The following is a 16653-nucleotide window of genomic DNA, read 5'->3' on the forward strand; positions in this document are numbered from 1 at the left end:
AGAGAGAAAATGATGCCCCCTATTGTAAATGGCTTTTTAGCTACAAAAGGCAGAAGAGATATAGGAAGATAGTTACCAAGGATGGAAGGATCAAAGGAGGATTTTTTTCAAAATAGTCAAAACGTGGATATATTTATAGTTAGTAGGGAACAAGGAAGTAGAGAGGGAGAGATTGAAAAAAAAGTGCAAGGGGGCAGCTAGGTGGCGCAGTGGATAGAGCACCAGCCCTGGATTCAGGAGGACCTGAGTTCAAATCCAGTCTCAGACCCTTGACACTTACTAGCTGTGTGACCCTGGGCAAGTCACTTAACCCCAAGTTTGCCTCACCAAAAAAACAAACAAAAAAAGAAAAGTGCAAGAGTGGGATGACAATGGGGAAGATCTCTCGAAAGTTATTAAATGATTTTTTAAGTTGCTTAATCCATTTAGCTGCAAAAATGATTTTCCTAAAGCACAAGTCCAATCATATCATCTCCCTAATCGATAAATTCCAGTGTCTTCCTATTACTTCCAGGAGCAAATAAAAAATGCTCTCTTTGGCATTCAAAGACCTCCATAATCTAGTCCCCTCTCATTTTCTCAGTCTTCTTACACCTTGACCTACACACATATTCTTTGATACAATGTCAGTGGCCTCCTGACTATATCACAAACAAGACACTCACTCTCTGGGCCCCAGGAATTTTCTCTGGCTGTCCCCCATGCCTGCAACACTCAAGACTATCCAGCTACCTTACTTCCTTTGTTCCAACTAAAATCCCACCGTTTACTGGAAGCCTTCCCCAACCCCCTCTTAATTCTAATGTCTTCCCTGTGTTAATTATTTCCTATATGCCAATTCGATTCAAGAATTCAATGAGCATTTTTTTAAAAAGTGAGGCAATTGGGGTTAAGTGACTTGCCCAGGGTCACACAGCTAGTAAGTGTTAAGTGTCTGAGGCCAGATTTGAACTCAGGTACTCCTGAATCCAGGGCCGGTGCTTTATCCACTGCGCCACCTAGCTGCCCCTCAATATGCATTTTTAAAATGCCAAGCACTAGGGATACAAAAAGGGGCAAAAGAAACTCCCTGCCCTCAAGGAGCTTACAATCTAATGGGGAAGACAAACATGAAAACATATATACAAAATAAGCCAAATACAGGATAAAGAGAAAATAATTAACAGAGGGAAGGCGGTGGAATTAAGAGAAGTTGGGGACTTCAGATTGTAGAAGGTGAGATTTTAGTTGAGACTTAAAGGGATCCAGGAAGGTCAGTAATCAGAATCTAGGAGAGAGAGCGTCCCAGGCGAGAAGGATAGCCAGAGAAAATAGCTGGACTGCGATGTGGTGCCTTGTTCGTAGAACAAACAGGTATATAGCTTGCTTTGTATTCCTTTGCATGTTGTCTCTCCTATCAGATTTTAAGCTCCTTGAGGGCAGTACCTATTTTTTGACTCTTTTTGTATCCTCCAGCGCTTAGCACAGGGCCTGGCACATAGGACGGGTGCTTTACAAATGTTTATTGATTGAATGGAATGTCAGGGAGACACAAAGTCCTGGGGTTTATTTAGTAAGATGTAAACTCTCAACATCTGTTGTGGTTACAGGCATTCCTTTTCTGAATTTCGACCCACTTAGCTCAGTCATCCCAAAGAAACGCTAACTTCCTCCAGATGGATCCTAGGTAACAGAAAGCAGAGTTGCAGCAAAGGTTCCAGACAAACACCAAGGCGGCCTTTAGACCTTTAAACAGTCCACCTGGTCGTTGATTGGCTATCGCCCGCAAAGATGAGAGGGACGTGCCCCTGGATTGGTCAATGTCTCTAGATTGCCGCCCTCGCCCCTAACTCCACCTACCCACGTGCGCTAAGCACGTGGGCCGCCAAGGGACCCGGCCTGTAATTGGTGGCTTTGGGAGAGGCGGAGACCTGACCCACTCCTTTCTTCTCCTTGGGACCCAACGCTCGGGTCTCAGATCTAAGGAGGGGCTGGGGCGGGGCGTCTTGGGACTGCTGTGGTTGGCGTGGAGGGAAGGAGCCTTCTGGTTCCCGTCATGCCCTGGGGCCTTGTGCCCCGGAAGAAGAAGCCGGCGATCCCGGTTATCTGGCTGGGTGGTGGAACTGCCGGCGAGGGGCGTAGCCTGTGTCTTCAGGTGAGGGGCCTCTGGATTCCTCCGGGCTGCGGCAGCGCCTGGGGCTTGTGGGAGTTGCGGCCCAAGAGCCACTGGCTGCCGCGGTGGGTCGGGGTGCTCTACCCGGAGCCTCAGGGAGGAGGGAAAAGTGATGTGAGAGGGAACGGTGTATCCGGGCCGTGGGAGGAGGGAAGGACCGGGACCCGGGGTATCGGAGGTGGAGGCAGCGGAGCAGGCCCGGGGTCCCCGGGGAAGCAGTGGAGCCACCGAGGAAGCTGGGATAAGGGCCAAGCCTGGGGTGAGACCGGTGGAGCCAGGATAAAGTGCCATGGGATGGTTGAAGGATTTTAGCTTTAGACCGGGGGGGGGGGGTCCTCAGAATCCGGTGAATCCTCTTTCAACACCCCCCCCCTCCACCTTTTACAGTTGAGAAAACCGCATTCCAGAGAGGTGACATGATCTCCCCAGGGGGCAATAGGACTATTAAGTATCTGAGGTGGGACTCGAATCCAGGTCTTCCGGGCGCCTGGATCTCTCTTTCCATGACCCCAGGTCGTGGCCCTTCGGTGTGTACTGAGGTCCTCCCCGTCCTCCCTCCAGCCGTGCCCTTTAAAAGCTCCGTGATTTCTTGATCCGCTTTCGGCAGTTCCCTTCGTGAGACTCGGAACTTGCCAGTTTGGGGAGGTGACGGAGCTGGTCGGGGGCTGGGGGTGGGGGGAGGGCTCCCCTCGAGATCCCAGAGATAGGGGCAGCTTTTGTTTTGGGCCCGGTGAGGGGAAGAGGTTTAGGAAAGGCAGGAAAAGTTGACTCTCAAACTTAAGCAGAGAATGGAACTAGAGTTAGTGAGGCTACTGTAGTACAGTGAAGCCGGATTTGGAGTCAGGAAGACCCGAATGCAAATGTTGCTTCAGACACTTAGTAGCTGTGTGGCTCCAGGTAAGGCTGCCACAGTTTTCTCTTCTGAAAAATGGGGGTAATAGCAGACTTCCTAGGGCGGTTGTGAGGCTCAAATGAGGTAGCTTTTGTAAAGAGTGCTATACAACCTTTATAAATTCTATTATTATTATTACTAAAAGTCAGTGTTGTGGGGCAGCTAGGTGGCGTAGTGGATAAAGCACCGGCTCTGGATTCAGGAGTACCTGAGTTCAAATCCGGCCTCAGACACTTGACACTTACTAGCTGTGTGACCCTGGGCAAGTCACTTAACCCCCATTGCCGCCCCCCCCCCCCCAAAGTCAGTGTTGTTTGCTTTAATTTTTTTTTTTTTACTCCCAGCTCCTGTTGGCCTCATTAATAATTGGTGAGGTAGGGAGGAGGACCTGTCATCCACATTCCTAATGCTGATGTGGAAATTGATACTCAGAAAGGTGGAGCCCCTTTTTTTAAGTCACATAGAACTAGGCCTAAGAATCCAGGCTTCCTGACTCCCAGTGCCCTCTCCACTAACAACATAAACCTTTTGGATCTTGCAGATCCCATCTGGGTTCCATTCAAGGCACCTATTAGGGAAAAGATGGTCTGTTGAAGCCTTTGTTGTTAGGTCATGTCCAACTTTTTGTAAGGAAATTTGGGGTTTTCTTGGCATAGATACTGGAGTGGTTTGTTATTTCCTTATCAGATAAGGCTCATTTTGCATATGAGAAAACTGAGGCACACAGGGTCAAGTGACTCCCCCAGGGTCACACAGCTAGTGTCTGAGGCCAAATTTGAATTCAGAGAGATGATTTCCAGCCCAGTGCTCTACCCACCGTGACACCTAGCTGCCCCTGTTGGAGGTTTAATGTTCTCTAAAATACTACAGATTAGTTACAGCTGTGGTAATTGAGAGTGACCCTGACAACATATTTTTCCCTTCAGCTCAGACTTTTTATGAACTGATACCATCAGACTTGAAAGGCTGAGTAACAGTTATGATGACACTACTTATTTTCCCCCCAAAGAAAACTCCTGATTGTTTCAAAGGAAAAATAAAATGGACCACTGGACAGTTGTTTCCTTGCAAATTAATTATATCATAGAAAAGTTAAAATAAATATCCTTTCTGAACTTCAGTGTCATGAGATTTCATAGGTTGAACTGCTGATGTTGAAATAGGATAAGATTCTAAGGGGGAGATGTGAACAGAAGTTATAGATGTGGCCTAAGTGGTCTAGGAGCAGGTAGTGTTGATGTTTTAGCCAGTTCCTTTGTGTATTCAACTTACCTAGTCTTGACTAGATAATTCAGAACTCTCTACCCCTAGACCACATGGACCACTTAGATGTTCTTATTCCTTTTTTTCCATTAGAAAGCTAGGGTCTCATTTCTTCCTGAGGAGTGATGATAACGGGCTGTTGGAGAAATTAATTGGTATAATTAACTAGATTTTAGGTGGTTTATATCTTCTATAGAAAAGAAAAATATAGATACGTCCTTCATGATCACAGGCTCTAACATATTATTTGTGTGTGTGTTTTGTTTTTGTTTTTTTGCTGGGCAATGAGGGTTAAATGACTTGCCCAAGGTCACACAGCTAGTAAGTGTCGAGTGTTTAAGGTCAGATTTGAACTCAGGTCCTCCTGAATCCAGGGTCGGTGCTTTATCCACTGCGCCCACCAGCTGCTCCCTTAACATACTATTTGTAACAGACTTAATGAGACTTGGTTTTTTGTTTGATTTTGAGGAGCCAGGTCCTATGCCTGTGGCCAGTGTGTGGTGGGAGAAATCACTGAAAAAAATCGATTGTGGAGCCAGAGCTCTCCAAAATGGGAGGTGCTGGCAAATGCAGCATTAGAAAATAGCTGTGCGTCCATTAAAATATGGCCATAGGGACATTTCTGAATGCCCAGATGGTTTTTGTTATCCCTATAGATGGTGCATTAGAAGACTGTACTACTACATGTGTATGTTGAGCTACTCCTGGGAAAAAATGATCTGAAGTATGTCAGTAGTCCTGGTGAATTGCCAAAAGTCTTAACAGAGAAGAAAGGATTTGCCCAAGGCTAATTTGTGCCTATGCATCTGAGGTGAGTGTGCAGGCTCTTTTTGGTAGAAGTCTTTTATTTGCCTGGAGGTGTTGAGTGATCTCCTGCTGCAGAACAGGAGCTTCCTATCTCCTTAGAACAGCAACCTTGGAACAGGTCAGCTGATAGAACACTGTTCAAAACAAATTTTGAAATCAGAAGGGTCTGGACTTGCCCGGTGTTATAGTCCAATCTTGTTATATACCATTCAGACATATCTCTGCATGTGATGCCTGTCTGTGGAGAAGCCGTCTGGTATATTGGAGAGAATTAGAAGAGCTGTTTGCTCTGCTAATTTCATGGTGCAAATGAGTTTCCTTTCACTAGAAACGTTAGCCTTGTGTTGGCAAAACATAAAATAGAAGGAAACTCATTACATCCTCTCTTAATGCTAAGGCAGAACTAATAAGAAAATGTGTTTAAAATTAATTGTGAGACTGTAAAAATGAGTGGGTGTGTGGTTTGGGGAGGGGTGGTAGAGGTGGGGTGGGTAGAGAGGGAGATCTTCGAGATAGTCTTGTTTTCCCATGAGCCAGCCTGCGTCATTTGTTGGCAGTGCATATTGGCTGTGGTCCGTTTTCATTTCAAGGTAAATTGGAAAGGGAAATTAAACCTTATTGTTACAGTCTTGAGAGAGAAGGGGGTGGAGGCAGCAGCAAGCGTGGATCCTGTTGGAGAGGTTCTAGGAGTAATAAGATTAGTGCTGTATTTTAACAGAAGGTGACATCATGGGCCCCCTTGGACTCCAGCAGCCCTGAGCTGCTGCCTTCATGGTCCCCTTGTCAGAATGGGCAATGTTGCTACAAATGTAAACCTGCTCATCGTAGGAATCTCAGCCTTTAATGAATCTTTACCAAAGGAGTGTAAAGGGTCCTGGGTTGACCTGGGTAGCTGTGGGGTGGTGGGGCAGAGAGACAAGCCGGATGGAGCACAAGAGAGGAAGTGCTGGCTCTAGTTCTGAGAAGCAGATGAAGTAGGGAAGAGGGAAACCAGACAGTCATTTTGAGGGCCCCTGGGTGCTGCTGCTGTTCATCTCTGCTGAGGTGAATCTGTCACTGGGAAAGCGCAGGCAGGTTGACAGACTCCTGAGAGAGGGTCCGAGGAGGGGGGCAGTGCTGTTTTCAGGCTTTTGCTGTCTTGAAATAGCCAGGAGGGGGCAGTGTTGGGCTCTCTTCTAAAGCCTTGGCTTTTGTACTGCTGCTCACTAAAGCTCCCTGTCCCAGGCACAGCTGTCTGTGCTGGCCTCATGACTGCCTGAGTGAGAGTTCTGAAAGGTTTCCAGATGAACCTGCTTATTCTGCCTCCTAGGGACCGTCACCATGGGACACACGTGTTCTGGTTTGTGACTAATGTTCTTGGCCTTGCCCTTTGGAATAGAAGAGTTGAAATGTGGTGCCTGCCCACAAAAAGTGAGATCAGTCTTAGCTCAGAGAGGCTAGGGAGGGGATGCCAGCATGTGTGGACCCTTAGCTTGGAGATGTCAGTGTGTTGAGTTTGGGCTTCTCTGGTGTCTCAGAGCATTTCCAAAATTTCATTCTGGTCCAAGGGGCTAAGGCAAGTGATGATGATTTTTCTTTCTCTTCATCAGATGGTCCCCTCAGTTGGGCTCTTCCTATAGGATGCTGGAGAATCAAGAACAGGAGGTAAGAATGTGTTTCCTACATTCTAGTTTCCAGTGGAGAGAGGTAGTAGGGTAAAGAGGGAGATTAGCAAAACTGGAAATGGGGGCAGCTAGGTGGCACAGTGGATAAAGCACCGGCCCTGGATTCAGGAGTACCTGAGTTCAAATCTGGCCTCAGACACTTAACACTTACTAGCTGTGTGACCCTGGGCAAGTCACTTAACCCCAACTGCCTCAAAAAAAAAAAAAAAAAGAAAAACTGGAAATGAAACCGTCATCCAATAGAGTGCAATGCTTTCCCCTTGTAGTCTTAGGGATTCTGATGTGGCTGGAATAAACTCTGGTTTAGTAGACTGTACATTGCTATGAATTAGTTTTCCTGCACCCCAGCTTGGTGAGCAAGGAGCCCGTGGGGGAGCTGGCAGTCTCTGCAGAACGGCCTTTAGTGAAGCTAAGACAAGTGTTCTTCACCTTCAGGAATTGATTACCGTACGGGTCCAGGATCCCCGAGTACAGAATGAAGGTTCCTGGAATTCTTATGTGGACTACAAGATATTCCTTCATGTAAGTATTGGGGCTGGGAAAACCAGTGACCTGCTAATAGGGAACATTACTTGGCAGGAATCATTAGTCTTCCCAGCTCTGAAGTCCAGGATTGGGGCTAAGTGCTACTACTAGCAGGCCTAAGGCCTGGGGAGATTGGCAGAAAAAGTGTGAAAGGACTAAAAGACACAACAAGGAGTGCTAGTGTTGGGGACTGACTCTCCTTGAGCTGCGAAGTACAAGGGAGGGACCTTCTGTACCAGAGTGGATTGTGTTTGGGGCTTGGAGTCCAGAAGACTGGAGTTCAAAGCTTGTTTCTGGGTACTAACATTTCTGAAATAATTGTAACATGAACCTGCTGCCCAGGGTTCCTCAGAGGCCCCAGTGAGAGTGTTCGTAAAGTGCTCTGTAAATTGTAAGGACTCATTGTCAGTTGTCTCTTATAATTGTCTTTCTCTAGACCAATAGCAAGGCCTTTACTGCCAAGACATCTTGTGTGCGTCGCCGCTATCGGGAGTTTGTTTGGCTGAGAAAGCAGCTCCAGAGAAATGCTGGCTTAGTGTGAGTCTGTCACATGGTTCTTCTTGGGCCTTGGTCCCAAATGCTTAGAAGTGTTCTGGGGTGGGGGTTGGGGGTCCCAAAGGACAGAAGTGTTAGAACTTGCCAGGCAGGAGGAAGGGAATTATAGGGCACTTCTTCAAATTGAGTTGTGTGTGTTTGTGGGCGCTCAAACCCTTGACCTTTAGACCTTGAACTTTATGTCATCTAACTGAAGCAGTGGCTTATGGAATAAGCTTCTGTTCTAACATGCCAAGGAAAAACCTGAACAAATTTCATACTGAAATTGGAGCCATCAGGCTCCTCTACTTATCTGAAGGGTCGCTGCTTTCCCATCTGTTTGAAATGCAGAAATTGTGAATTTGGAATGCAGATTCCCATTCCTGGGGATTCAGCTAATTAGCCAACTGAGAGCCTTGGTTAGAAAGGAGGTGTGGGGTTTTTGGTGTTTTTAAAATTAAGTTTGAAATGTGGAAAGGATTGGGACAGTTTTTCCACAAAAAGGGGGGGGGGATGCCTGCATTCTCTGCAACTTAATCTCTGATTCTTTAGTGATGATGGGAGAATTTGTTGAAAATTTGACCAACTGCTCATTTATTTATTTATTTTTTTTTAGTGAGGCAATTGGGGTTAAGTGACTTGCCCAGGGTCACACAGCTAGTAAGTGTTAAGTGTCTGAGGCCGGATTTGAACTCAGGTACTCCTGACTCCAGGGCCAGTGCTTTATCCACTGCGCCACCTAGCTGCCCCCAACTGCTCATTTATTATGAACCAGAAGTCACGGTTCATGCCTTCCTCTTCTATAACTTAGGTGACTTCACTCCCACTGACCACACTCATTATCCTTTGCCAGCTTTCCTCCAGATGTAGTCCCTTTGAAAGTGACAGTAGAAGTTGTTCACTATTGCCTCATCCCTGCTACTGGAAGAGCAGTTTAGAGCACAGAACCTGTCAGCAGTGGGATCAGTTTAAGAAGCTAAAGATGTAGGGGTATCCTGTTTTTCTATGACAGGGGAAAGAAATGGGCAGTTTTGAAAACGTACTCCAGTAAATGTTAATCACAAATGGGGCTGCTTTCTAATGGGTTTCCTTCAGGCTAGATGCTGGCATCGTTTTCTTTTCTCTTGTTTCCCTCCAGACCTGTACCTGAACTCCCTGGAAAGTCCACTTTCTTTGGCAACTCAGATGAATTTATTGAGAAGAGGCGACAGGGTCTTCAGCACTTCCTGGAGAAGTGAGTGGAGATGGCCAGTTGGCCTTTGTGCCAGCCAAAGTGGTGCCTAAACATGCCAGGCCAGGGGTACTCCAGGGGACAGGTTGCCTTGGGGAGGAGGTGGAGGCAGGTCCTGGCTAGGCTGAGGGAAGCCTTGTCACAGATGTAGCTACGTCCCTAACGTCCAATTTCCTGGGGCCTCGAAGGCTCACAGAAGTCCCCGGGACACCCACAGTTCAGGGCAGTGCTTTATCTCAGGATGCTCTCTAATCCCTGCTGGATCTGGCCATAGAGTCCTGCAGAACGTGGTCCTCCTGTCCGACAGCCAGCTACACCTCTTCCTGCAGAGCCAGTTGTCAGTGCCAGAGATCGAAGCCTGTGTCCAGGGTCGGAGCCCTATGACTGTAGCTGATGCCATTCTCCACTATGCTATGTCTAACTGTGGCTGGGTCCAAGAAGAGAGCATGGGTTCTCCTCAGCTGGCAATGGGAGACCAGCGTAAGAGGTAAGGAGAGGTTAGGAGCCGGATAGGATCCTGGTCTTGGAATCAGACCTGAATCAAAAGCTCAGCTCTGATACCAGCAGTGTGACCTTGGGCACAGCCCTCCTCTTCGGTGCCCTCATCTACAAGATGAGGCCAGAGGAAGGAGATTATTCCGTAGCAATCATGCTTGGTTACCTTCTGCCAGATGAGTAATCATCCTGACTTAGGATGTGAAACCTTGGGAGGAAGAAGGGGGAGAGTTTGCTTCCTCCTTCTGTGTTCACTTCCCAAATCTTTTCCAGTAGCTGTTTTATCCGAAGAGCTGGTGGGCAGGCCTCCTCCTCACCTCTGCAGAATGAAGAAAAGGACCACGTGGCAGTGTGGCCTCCCATGGCTGATACTGTGGCTCCTCACTTGGAAAGTTCCTCTCTTCCTCTTCCAACCTCATCTTCAAGCTGGAACTTTGTCCAATCTGATGAAAGGACCAGTGCCCCCCAGCCCTGGAAGAGAGTGGAAGACGACCGCTCAGTTCACCCATCCTATGACATGGATTCAGAATCTGGCCAGTTGGAAACGGTCTGAGAAGTGAATGCTTTGGTCTGAGATCAGATGTGAAGGGAGCAGGCCAGAGGGGGCCAGCCCAGGTGGGTGGGGTAGGGTGATCAGCAGTGTCTAGGGTCGTCGACCTCCTGGGCAGCCTCAGCCTCACACGGTGGTGGTGGCAGCTTGCAGCCCTCCTCTCTCACTTAGTTGTCTTCCACCCGGTTCTGGGTAGACAGGAGGCTGACCGTGCTCTGCACAAATCTGAGAACTTAGGGGCTGTTTTGTCTTACAACTCCCTGCACTTGACTGTCCTGGAGCAGATTCTTCAAATTTGCTGACATGAGTAGAAACACCCTTTTTAAATACACCAGCTTTGGGGGACCTGGGTGCAGTTGGGGACCTGAAGTAAGAAGGTGTTAGCTTTGGCTTCTGCGTTGTCCCAGTGGCCACTGGAAGCCAGCTGGCATCCCCTTGCTTGAGAAGTGGACTCATGAGAAGATGGTTGCCTGTTTCTGCTCCAGCCCCTGTAGCTGTTTGTTTCGGGAAGTTTGCCTTCTCCCTACCTCCCTGCCCCTGCAGTCTGGTGGGTAGTTCTCTTGCTGTCCCCTTGTTCTTCCCGCTCTTCCTTTGGCTCTGCAGCTGGAGTTTGTGACTGCCTGAGGCTGCTGCCACCCTGTTCGAGGGTGAGTGAAGCAGCAGTTTGGTGGCCCTGTTCGAAATGGGGGACCTGATTCTAGCCAGAAGGGGAGCAAACAGCTGCTGCACCCTGAGCTGCTGGGTTGGTTTGGGGGTGGCAGCCTCAGGCTGACTTCCACTCGAGGCTGGATGCAGAGAAGTTCAACTCTCCCCCCCCCCCCACTTTGTTGCACATCATATTCCCCACACCCCACGATGTCTTTCTTGCTGCATAGTCTCTCTCCATGTTGCAGAAAGACAGCCTGTTCAATTCACCAGGGCCAGGGAGCTGTGCTTGTTGATAAGGGCTTTGTTTTCCCCTGTAAGCAAAGGGCTCTAGGGAAGAGGAACAGGATGCCTTTAGACAATGAGGCATTCTGGCCTCCTGCTGCCTCTCCACTGAGAGCTGGGCTGCTGGGGTTTCTACCACTGTCTTTGATCATGGCTCAGCCCTTCCCGTGGCTGTGGGTCTGCTTATTCCTCTCTCCTTCCCCTGCTCTGGTCATCACACCTTGTCTATGTACTCTGTTACTACCAGTGGACACTGTGGGACTGTCATGGCATTTAGCTCAGAGTGGAGGTGATCTGGCCTGAAATAAAATTCAAGTATTTAAGACTGTTGTTGCAATTCGTGTCTAACAAGCTGTGGCGGAGAAGGAGGGAGTCAGGGCTGGCGGTAAGTTACTTTAATAAATCATGAATTTATCAGCGTGGAAATAATGACTGAGAGCTGTGCCCGGCAGCCCTTCCACATCCGGGCAGGGGAGAGCATTGCTCAGGTTAACCACTGGCAGAAAGGGCATCTTCCGAAAAGCTTGGCCCTCTAGCTCTTCTCCGGGGCCTCCACCTACATATACCCGCTTAGGTATAATTTACTTGATGCTGCTTCCCCCCTTGTTACCTATCTGAGGTGCCAGGTGCTGAAAAAGACAGAGACTTGATCAACAGGCAGACATGCCACCCTCACTGTTCCCCATCCTTCCCTCTTCCCTCCCCACATCTCAGCATTGTGGTCCAAGTAGGGGAAACCTACAGAAGCAAATCCGAAATGTCAAAAGAAGTTCATTTAAAAGGACAACAACAACAAAAGTCACATACACAACCCTTACAAAAAAACAAAAAACAAAAAACCTGACAGATGCTAAGCTAATGGCATCCGCTCTGCCGATTGGTGGGGATGGCTCATGAATATTAATAAGTCCAATTCTCCAAATGGTGCAGCTGTGAACCCAGCTGTGCCTGAAGCTCTCTGATCTCGAAACTTCCAGACATGAGCCGGAGGTGGTCTGTGTCAATTCCCTACTCAGCCAAAAAACAGCAAGCTGGGTTGCTTGTCTTGTGTTCCCCACTTTTTTCTCCAGGAGCTGGCATTCAGCTCCTGGTCCTGCCAGCAGGGTGGGCTGATGGGACAGCAGGAGCTGGAGGAAGACAGGGAAATTATTTTTTCCCCCCTGACTTCCATAGTCTTTTTTAATGACTAATTAGAGTTAGCACACACACCCATAAGCATGGCTTCAGTCTGAAGCTGGCCAAACAGCCGTCTCCCTTCTCTGGCTAGGGTGGAGGTTTGAGGCTGCTGCCTGGGGAAAAAATGCCCTATGGTGGAATTTCTTTGAAGGGGAAGCTTTTAACTGGTAAGACAAGCTTGGGGCTACCAGAAAAGAAGCCCCCCCCAAATGCATTATTAGCCCTGTCTTTCAAGTTATCACCAGTTGAGTTGTACCTACACATCCATAAACTTGGTCAAAGTGGCTCCCAGTCTTTCAGAGGCCCATCCAGACTGGTGTAGGAAACGAAAGGTCCCAGGTTTGCTTCCCTCTAACCAGAGGCAGAACATACTCTGACTCATTTCTCTTTCTGTTATGAACTATCTGCTTGGCTTATTTTTGTGTGTGTGTGTGTGTGTGTGTGTGTGTGTGTGTGTGTGTGTGTGTGAAGACAGCTTATTTAAAGAGCTGGTTTCCAAGACCTATGTGAAAAGATACAGAGCAAACCCAGCAGAATCTATACTCACTGACCATATCTGTATAGGGTTTTTTTTTTGGGGGGGGGGTGTTGGTCCAAGATCTGTGATTTTATAGGTGAAAGGAATTCTCAAGACTCAGAGGAATTGCAGAGCAGCCACTCGTGTAATAAAAGCATTGCTAGAGCACCTTAATAGTTTGTGAATTGCTTTACAGAGGTAAACTCGTTTGATCTCCCCTGTCAGCTAAGTGTTAGAAGCTGAGATGTTGAGACTTGTCTGGGGTCACCAAGCTGGACTGAGTTAAAGGCAGTCCTGAAATCCATGCCTTCTAGACTCTAAGGCTGAGCTGCCCCCAAGTTCCTGTTGCCACTTGCTCCTCTGCATACAGAGGAAGGAAAAGAGATTCAAAAATGGAAGAATTTCAGGCCAGATGGGAAGTGAACACAGTTGCATTTTCTTTGCTTGGCTATTTGTATATGGTTCTGCTTTGTTAAAGGGTTTGGGGTAAGATTTTTTGTTATTTGTTATTTGTTTGGGGTTTTTTTAGGTAATAAACACTTTTATTTATAGTTTTGACTCTTTTTTTTTTAAAGTGAGGCAATTGGGGTTAAGTGACTTGCCCAGGGTCACACAGCTAGTAAGTATTAAGTGTCTGAGGCAGAATTTGAACTCAGGTACTCCTGACTCCAGGGCCGGTGCTCTATCCACTGCGCCATCTAGCTGCCCTGTTTATAGTTTTGAGTTCCAATTTTTATCCTTCCTTCCTTCCCCTCCCCCCCTCCCTGAGGCAGTAAGCAATCAGATATGGTTGTACATGTAGAATGTATGATTCTTTTACCCTTGTTTGATTTTTCCGTTGATAGTGATGACACGATAAAAATAAAACAAAACCAGGTTTCCAGATAGTGTGGGCTCCCATAGGATAGATACTTCAAAATTATGTAAAATGAAATTAAAAACAAGCAAAACAATCTCACTGTTCAAAACAATCCTCACCCCCTCCCTGGTAGCACTGCTACCAGGTCATAGGCACCCTCCTTTTTCAAAAGCCAAGGGATCTGCCTGTTAGTTTAATTTTAGGTAACCATGGCTGAATGGGGAAGAGCAGAGGGAAGGCATTTTCATTTTTTAAAGATCTATTCAGACATTAGGCTAGTCTGTCTTTGATACATGAATCTGTTTATCTCAGGGCCGTATATTCCCAGCAGCAGGGGTGGGAGGAATGGTGGGGGCAGAAGTGTCCAGGGGCTGGTGGTGGGGATGGAAACAGCCCAACTTAGCCTGCCTCACGGAGGCCGCAGGAGCATTCAGTGAAGGGCTGGAGTGGCATCTGTGGATTTATGTGTAAGCAGCCAGCTGAGACATAGCTAAAGCCAAGCAGATAACTACTGCAGTGTGAGATAACCACTTCCTTCAATCAGGCGCTGGGCACTGATCCTAGGCCCCACTCCTCCCTCCTCCCCCTGCCTCCTGCCAGCCTGAGGTCAGCTCCACGGCAGACACATAGACTGGCTCAAGGTAACCTTTCTCTACTCCAGCTGTGGCTATGCTTCTCTCCTCCTCACCCCCCACCCCTGGGTTGGCCCGGCTCCATTCCCCCACTTTGGAAGCTGTCCAACCCCTCCTAACTTCTCATCTCCCTCTCTGAATAGCTCTGGTTCTGGTGCTGCCGCAGCAAGCCCCTTGGTGCAGGTTTAACACTCGGAGCTCAACAGTGGGGACCTCGAGTCCAGCCATGGTGTCGGCTTGTAAAAATCACTTCTAAGGGGTGATGTTTCCACGGCTGGGAAGGGGGGTGGGGGTGGGGGTCTCGAGCCTCAACATGTAATAAACGTGAAAGGCTTATGTGCAAAAGAATGACAAGCTCCGCAGTTTTTAGGATAGCGAAGTGCTCAGAGTGAATCATTTCTCTTCCCCTTCGCCCAGGAGAGAGCTTACTTCCCTCAACCATCCAAGGAGGAGAGAAACAGCATATTCCCTGCCAGTGAACAGAGATGTGAATGATGTGGGGAGAAGCAGGAAAACTGGAATATGAGAGGGAAACATTCTGAGATCTCCGGGCAGTGTCACCAGCCTAGCCCCCAGGTTATACGTTCCCCATCAATCCCCTCCCTTCCCCTTCTACTCACCTTGGAGCGAAGCCAATTAATACATAGCAACAGTTCTTGGCTCTAGCCAGGGGCAGTTAGTTGACTGCCCTCCCACCCCCAATAAAGGTTCTGCCCAAGTAAACTCTTCCCCTCACCCCCGCTCCCCCCCCCATCTCCCCAAAGTGGCCAATTCATTTTGGGCCCATGGATCCACAAGGCATCTGACCCAGGCTTCTGCAGCAGGCACAGGATGGCAAGAGCCAGAAACAGGGCTGTGTTGGATGCAATGCAACCTGCCTGCTGTAAGCTACGAGACTTAGATATATTCTACCAATTAGGGCACATCTGTTCGAAATGCTAAAAGGCGGGTACTGTCTCTTTAAGAGACATCCCACTCCTCTCCTTGAGTGATGAGGGCTGGGAGCAGGAGGGAGTCAGATGCTGATTAAACACTCCTACCGCAGAGCTCTGTTAGAAAATTACTGTAATTATGATCTGGTCCCAGCAGAGGGATGAGTTCCAATCCTGCTAATAACCCTTCCAGGTGCCTCAGATCCTGGGCCTGGGGGAGCCCAAGTTGTCAGAGTCCTGGCTGGTACCAGGCCCCACGATCCCTCTCCTTGAAGGCCTGGTGCTTGGAAGGGCAGCACCTCAACTGGCCACCCACCTCCTTGCTCGGGCCCAGGCTCCAGGGCTAGTGTTGGTTGGCTCAAGGTAACAAGATTTTGGACTGTCTACCCAAAGAGCTCCAAGGAGATATCTTTAAATGAGAAGAGGCACCTCTAAGACAGTCAGAGTAACCTGGAAGAATGAAATCTGTCCTGAATCCCTTCCATTCTGCCTGGGGACCGCAGTAAGAAAACCAGCACCCGCAGCTGACTGCAAACCACCCACTTTGCACCAAATCCACCCCATGCCAAGCTGCCCCAGAGAGGTGTGAGGCAACGAGTCTCCCAGCTTGGAGCAGTCTGCTCATTTCCTTTCTAACCCTAAAGCTTCTCCCCAGGGTTGGAGTTAGCTTCCTGTGCTCATCTTTAGAGAGATCTGCCGAAAGGAAGGTGTGCTTGGGGAGGAAGGGAGGAAGGCCATTAACTGCGGTTCTGCAGACGTGAGAAACAAGCTGGCTAGAATACATATGCTTGGCATCTAAATATTTGCAAATACACTGCAACCAGTAAACATAAACCAGCACAAGTCAGGGGGTGAGTTAAGGTTAAAATGATGTCACCAGGCAGGCCCATCTTGGAGGTACCTTTGGAGCAAGGGGATTGGCTGTGGTGGTTGTTTTGGTTTTCATTTTGAGCCACTGGGCATTTGTGTCTGGGTTGTTCTCCAGAGCTAGGAGTGGGAAGATACTGACGCGCATTATGGTTTATGAAGCATTTCATTGGCGTCTCACCACCCTGTGAGGGAGGAACTAGAGGAATTTTAGGGATGAGGAAACTGGATTTGTGTCTTGCCCTTGGCCACTCAGCCAGGAAATGTGTATGTGTGTGTGTGGGGGGCACGCAGAATTCAAACTAGGTCTTCCTGATGATACCTTGTCCACGACCCATCTCAAGTACTTCTCTGAACCAGGGTGAGGGAGCTGAGGAGTAGGAAAGAAATTGCCAAGGGAAACAGGGCTTGATGTTCTCCAGCTCTGCTTAGGGTAGGCCTCGTGCCACCGGTTGGCTCTTGTCCAAGAGCCCTCTGTCAAAGCAGTCAAAGTTCCTGAAGGTTTGTACCTTGTGTCTTCATTTCACTCTGTAAAAGATCTGTCAATCAATTGTCAACCCCATGACTCCACTCATCATCCATGTGACTTTCCAGGCCAAAACACCCCCTTCCTAGCCAGCATTCCTT

The 16653-nt window shown here is 48.3% G+C and overlaps 1 protein-coding gene across 6 annotated transcripts; it reads left to right on the forward strand.

Moving 5' to 3' along the window:
- Positions 1 to 1966: 1966 nt before the first annotated feature.
- SNX11 (sorting nexin 11) lies at positions 1967 to 11366 on the forward strand. 6 transcript variants are annotated; one of them, XM_044000947.1, is made up of 8 exons: positions 1967 to 2217; positions 4964 to 5118; positions 6704 to 6758; positions 7214 to 7300; positions 7740 to 7840; positions 8976 to 9071; positions 9343 to 9555; positions 9837 to 11366. In XM_044000947.1, exons 2-8 carry the CDS (start codon positions 5108 to 5110, stop codon positions 10114 to 10116), a joined length of 843 nt encoding a protein of 280 aa, XP_043856882.1. In that variant the 5' UTR covers positions 1967 to 2217; positions 4964 to 5107; the 3' UTR covers positions 10117 to 11366. The 6 variants fall into 6 exon arrangements, with proteins under 6 accessions (XP_043856882.1, XP_043856881.1, XP_043856883.1 ...); XM_044000946.1 differs by having other exon boundaries at positions 1967 to 2134; XM_044000948.1 differs by lacking the exon at positions 1967 to 2217 and adding an exon at positions 2918 to 3049.
- The last annotated feature ends 5287 nt before the right edge of the window (positions 11367 to 16653 follow it).

Source organism: Dromiciops gliroides, chromosome 4, assembly GCF_019393635.1.
Source record: "Dromiciops gliroides isolate mDroGli1 chromosome 4, mDroGli1.pri, whole genome shotgun sequence".
Classification (NCBI taxonomy): Eukaryota; Metazoa; Chordata; class Mammalia; order Microbiotheria; family Microbiotheriidae; genus Dromiciops; species Dromiciops gliroides.

Bases quoted from the DNA above. Each gene is read 5' to 3' on its own strand.
- SNX11 (XM_044000944.1), top strand. From the start codon at position 6,503: ATGTGGTGCCTGCCCACAAAAAGTGAGATCAGTCTTAGCTCAGAGAGG. The intron at 7,301-7,739 runs GTAAGTATTGGG...GTCTTTCTCTAG, and splicing joins ACTACAAGATATTCCTTCAT to ACCAATAGCAAGGCCTTTAC. The intron at 9,556-9,836 runs GTAAGGAGAGGT...AATCTTTTCCAG, and splicing joins ATGGGAGACCAGCGTAAGAG to TAGCTGTTTTATCCGAAGAG.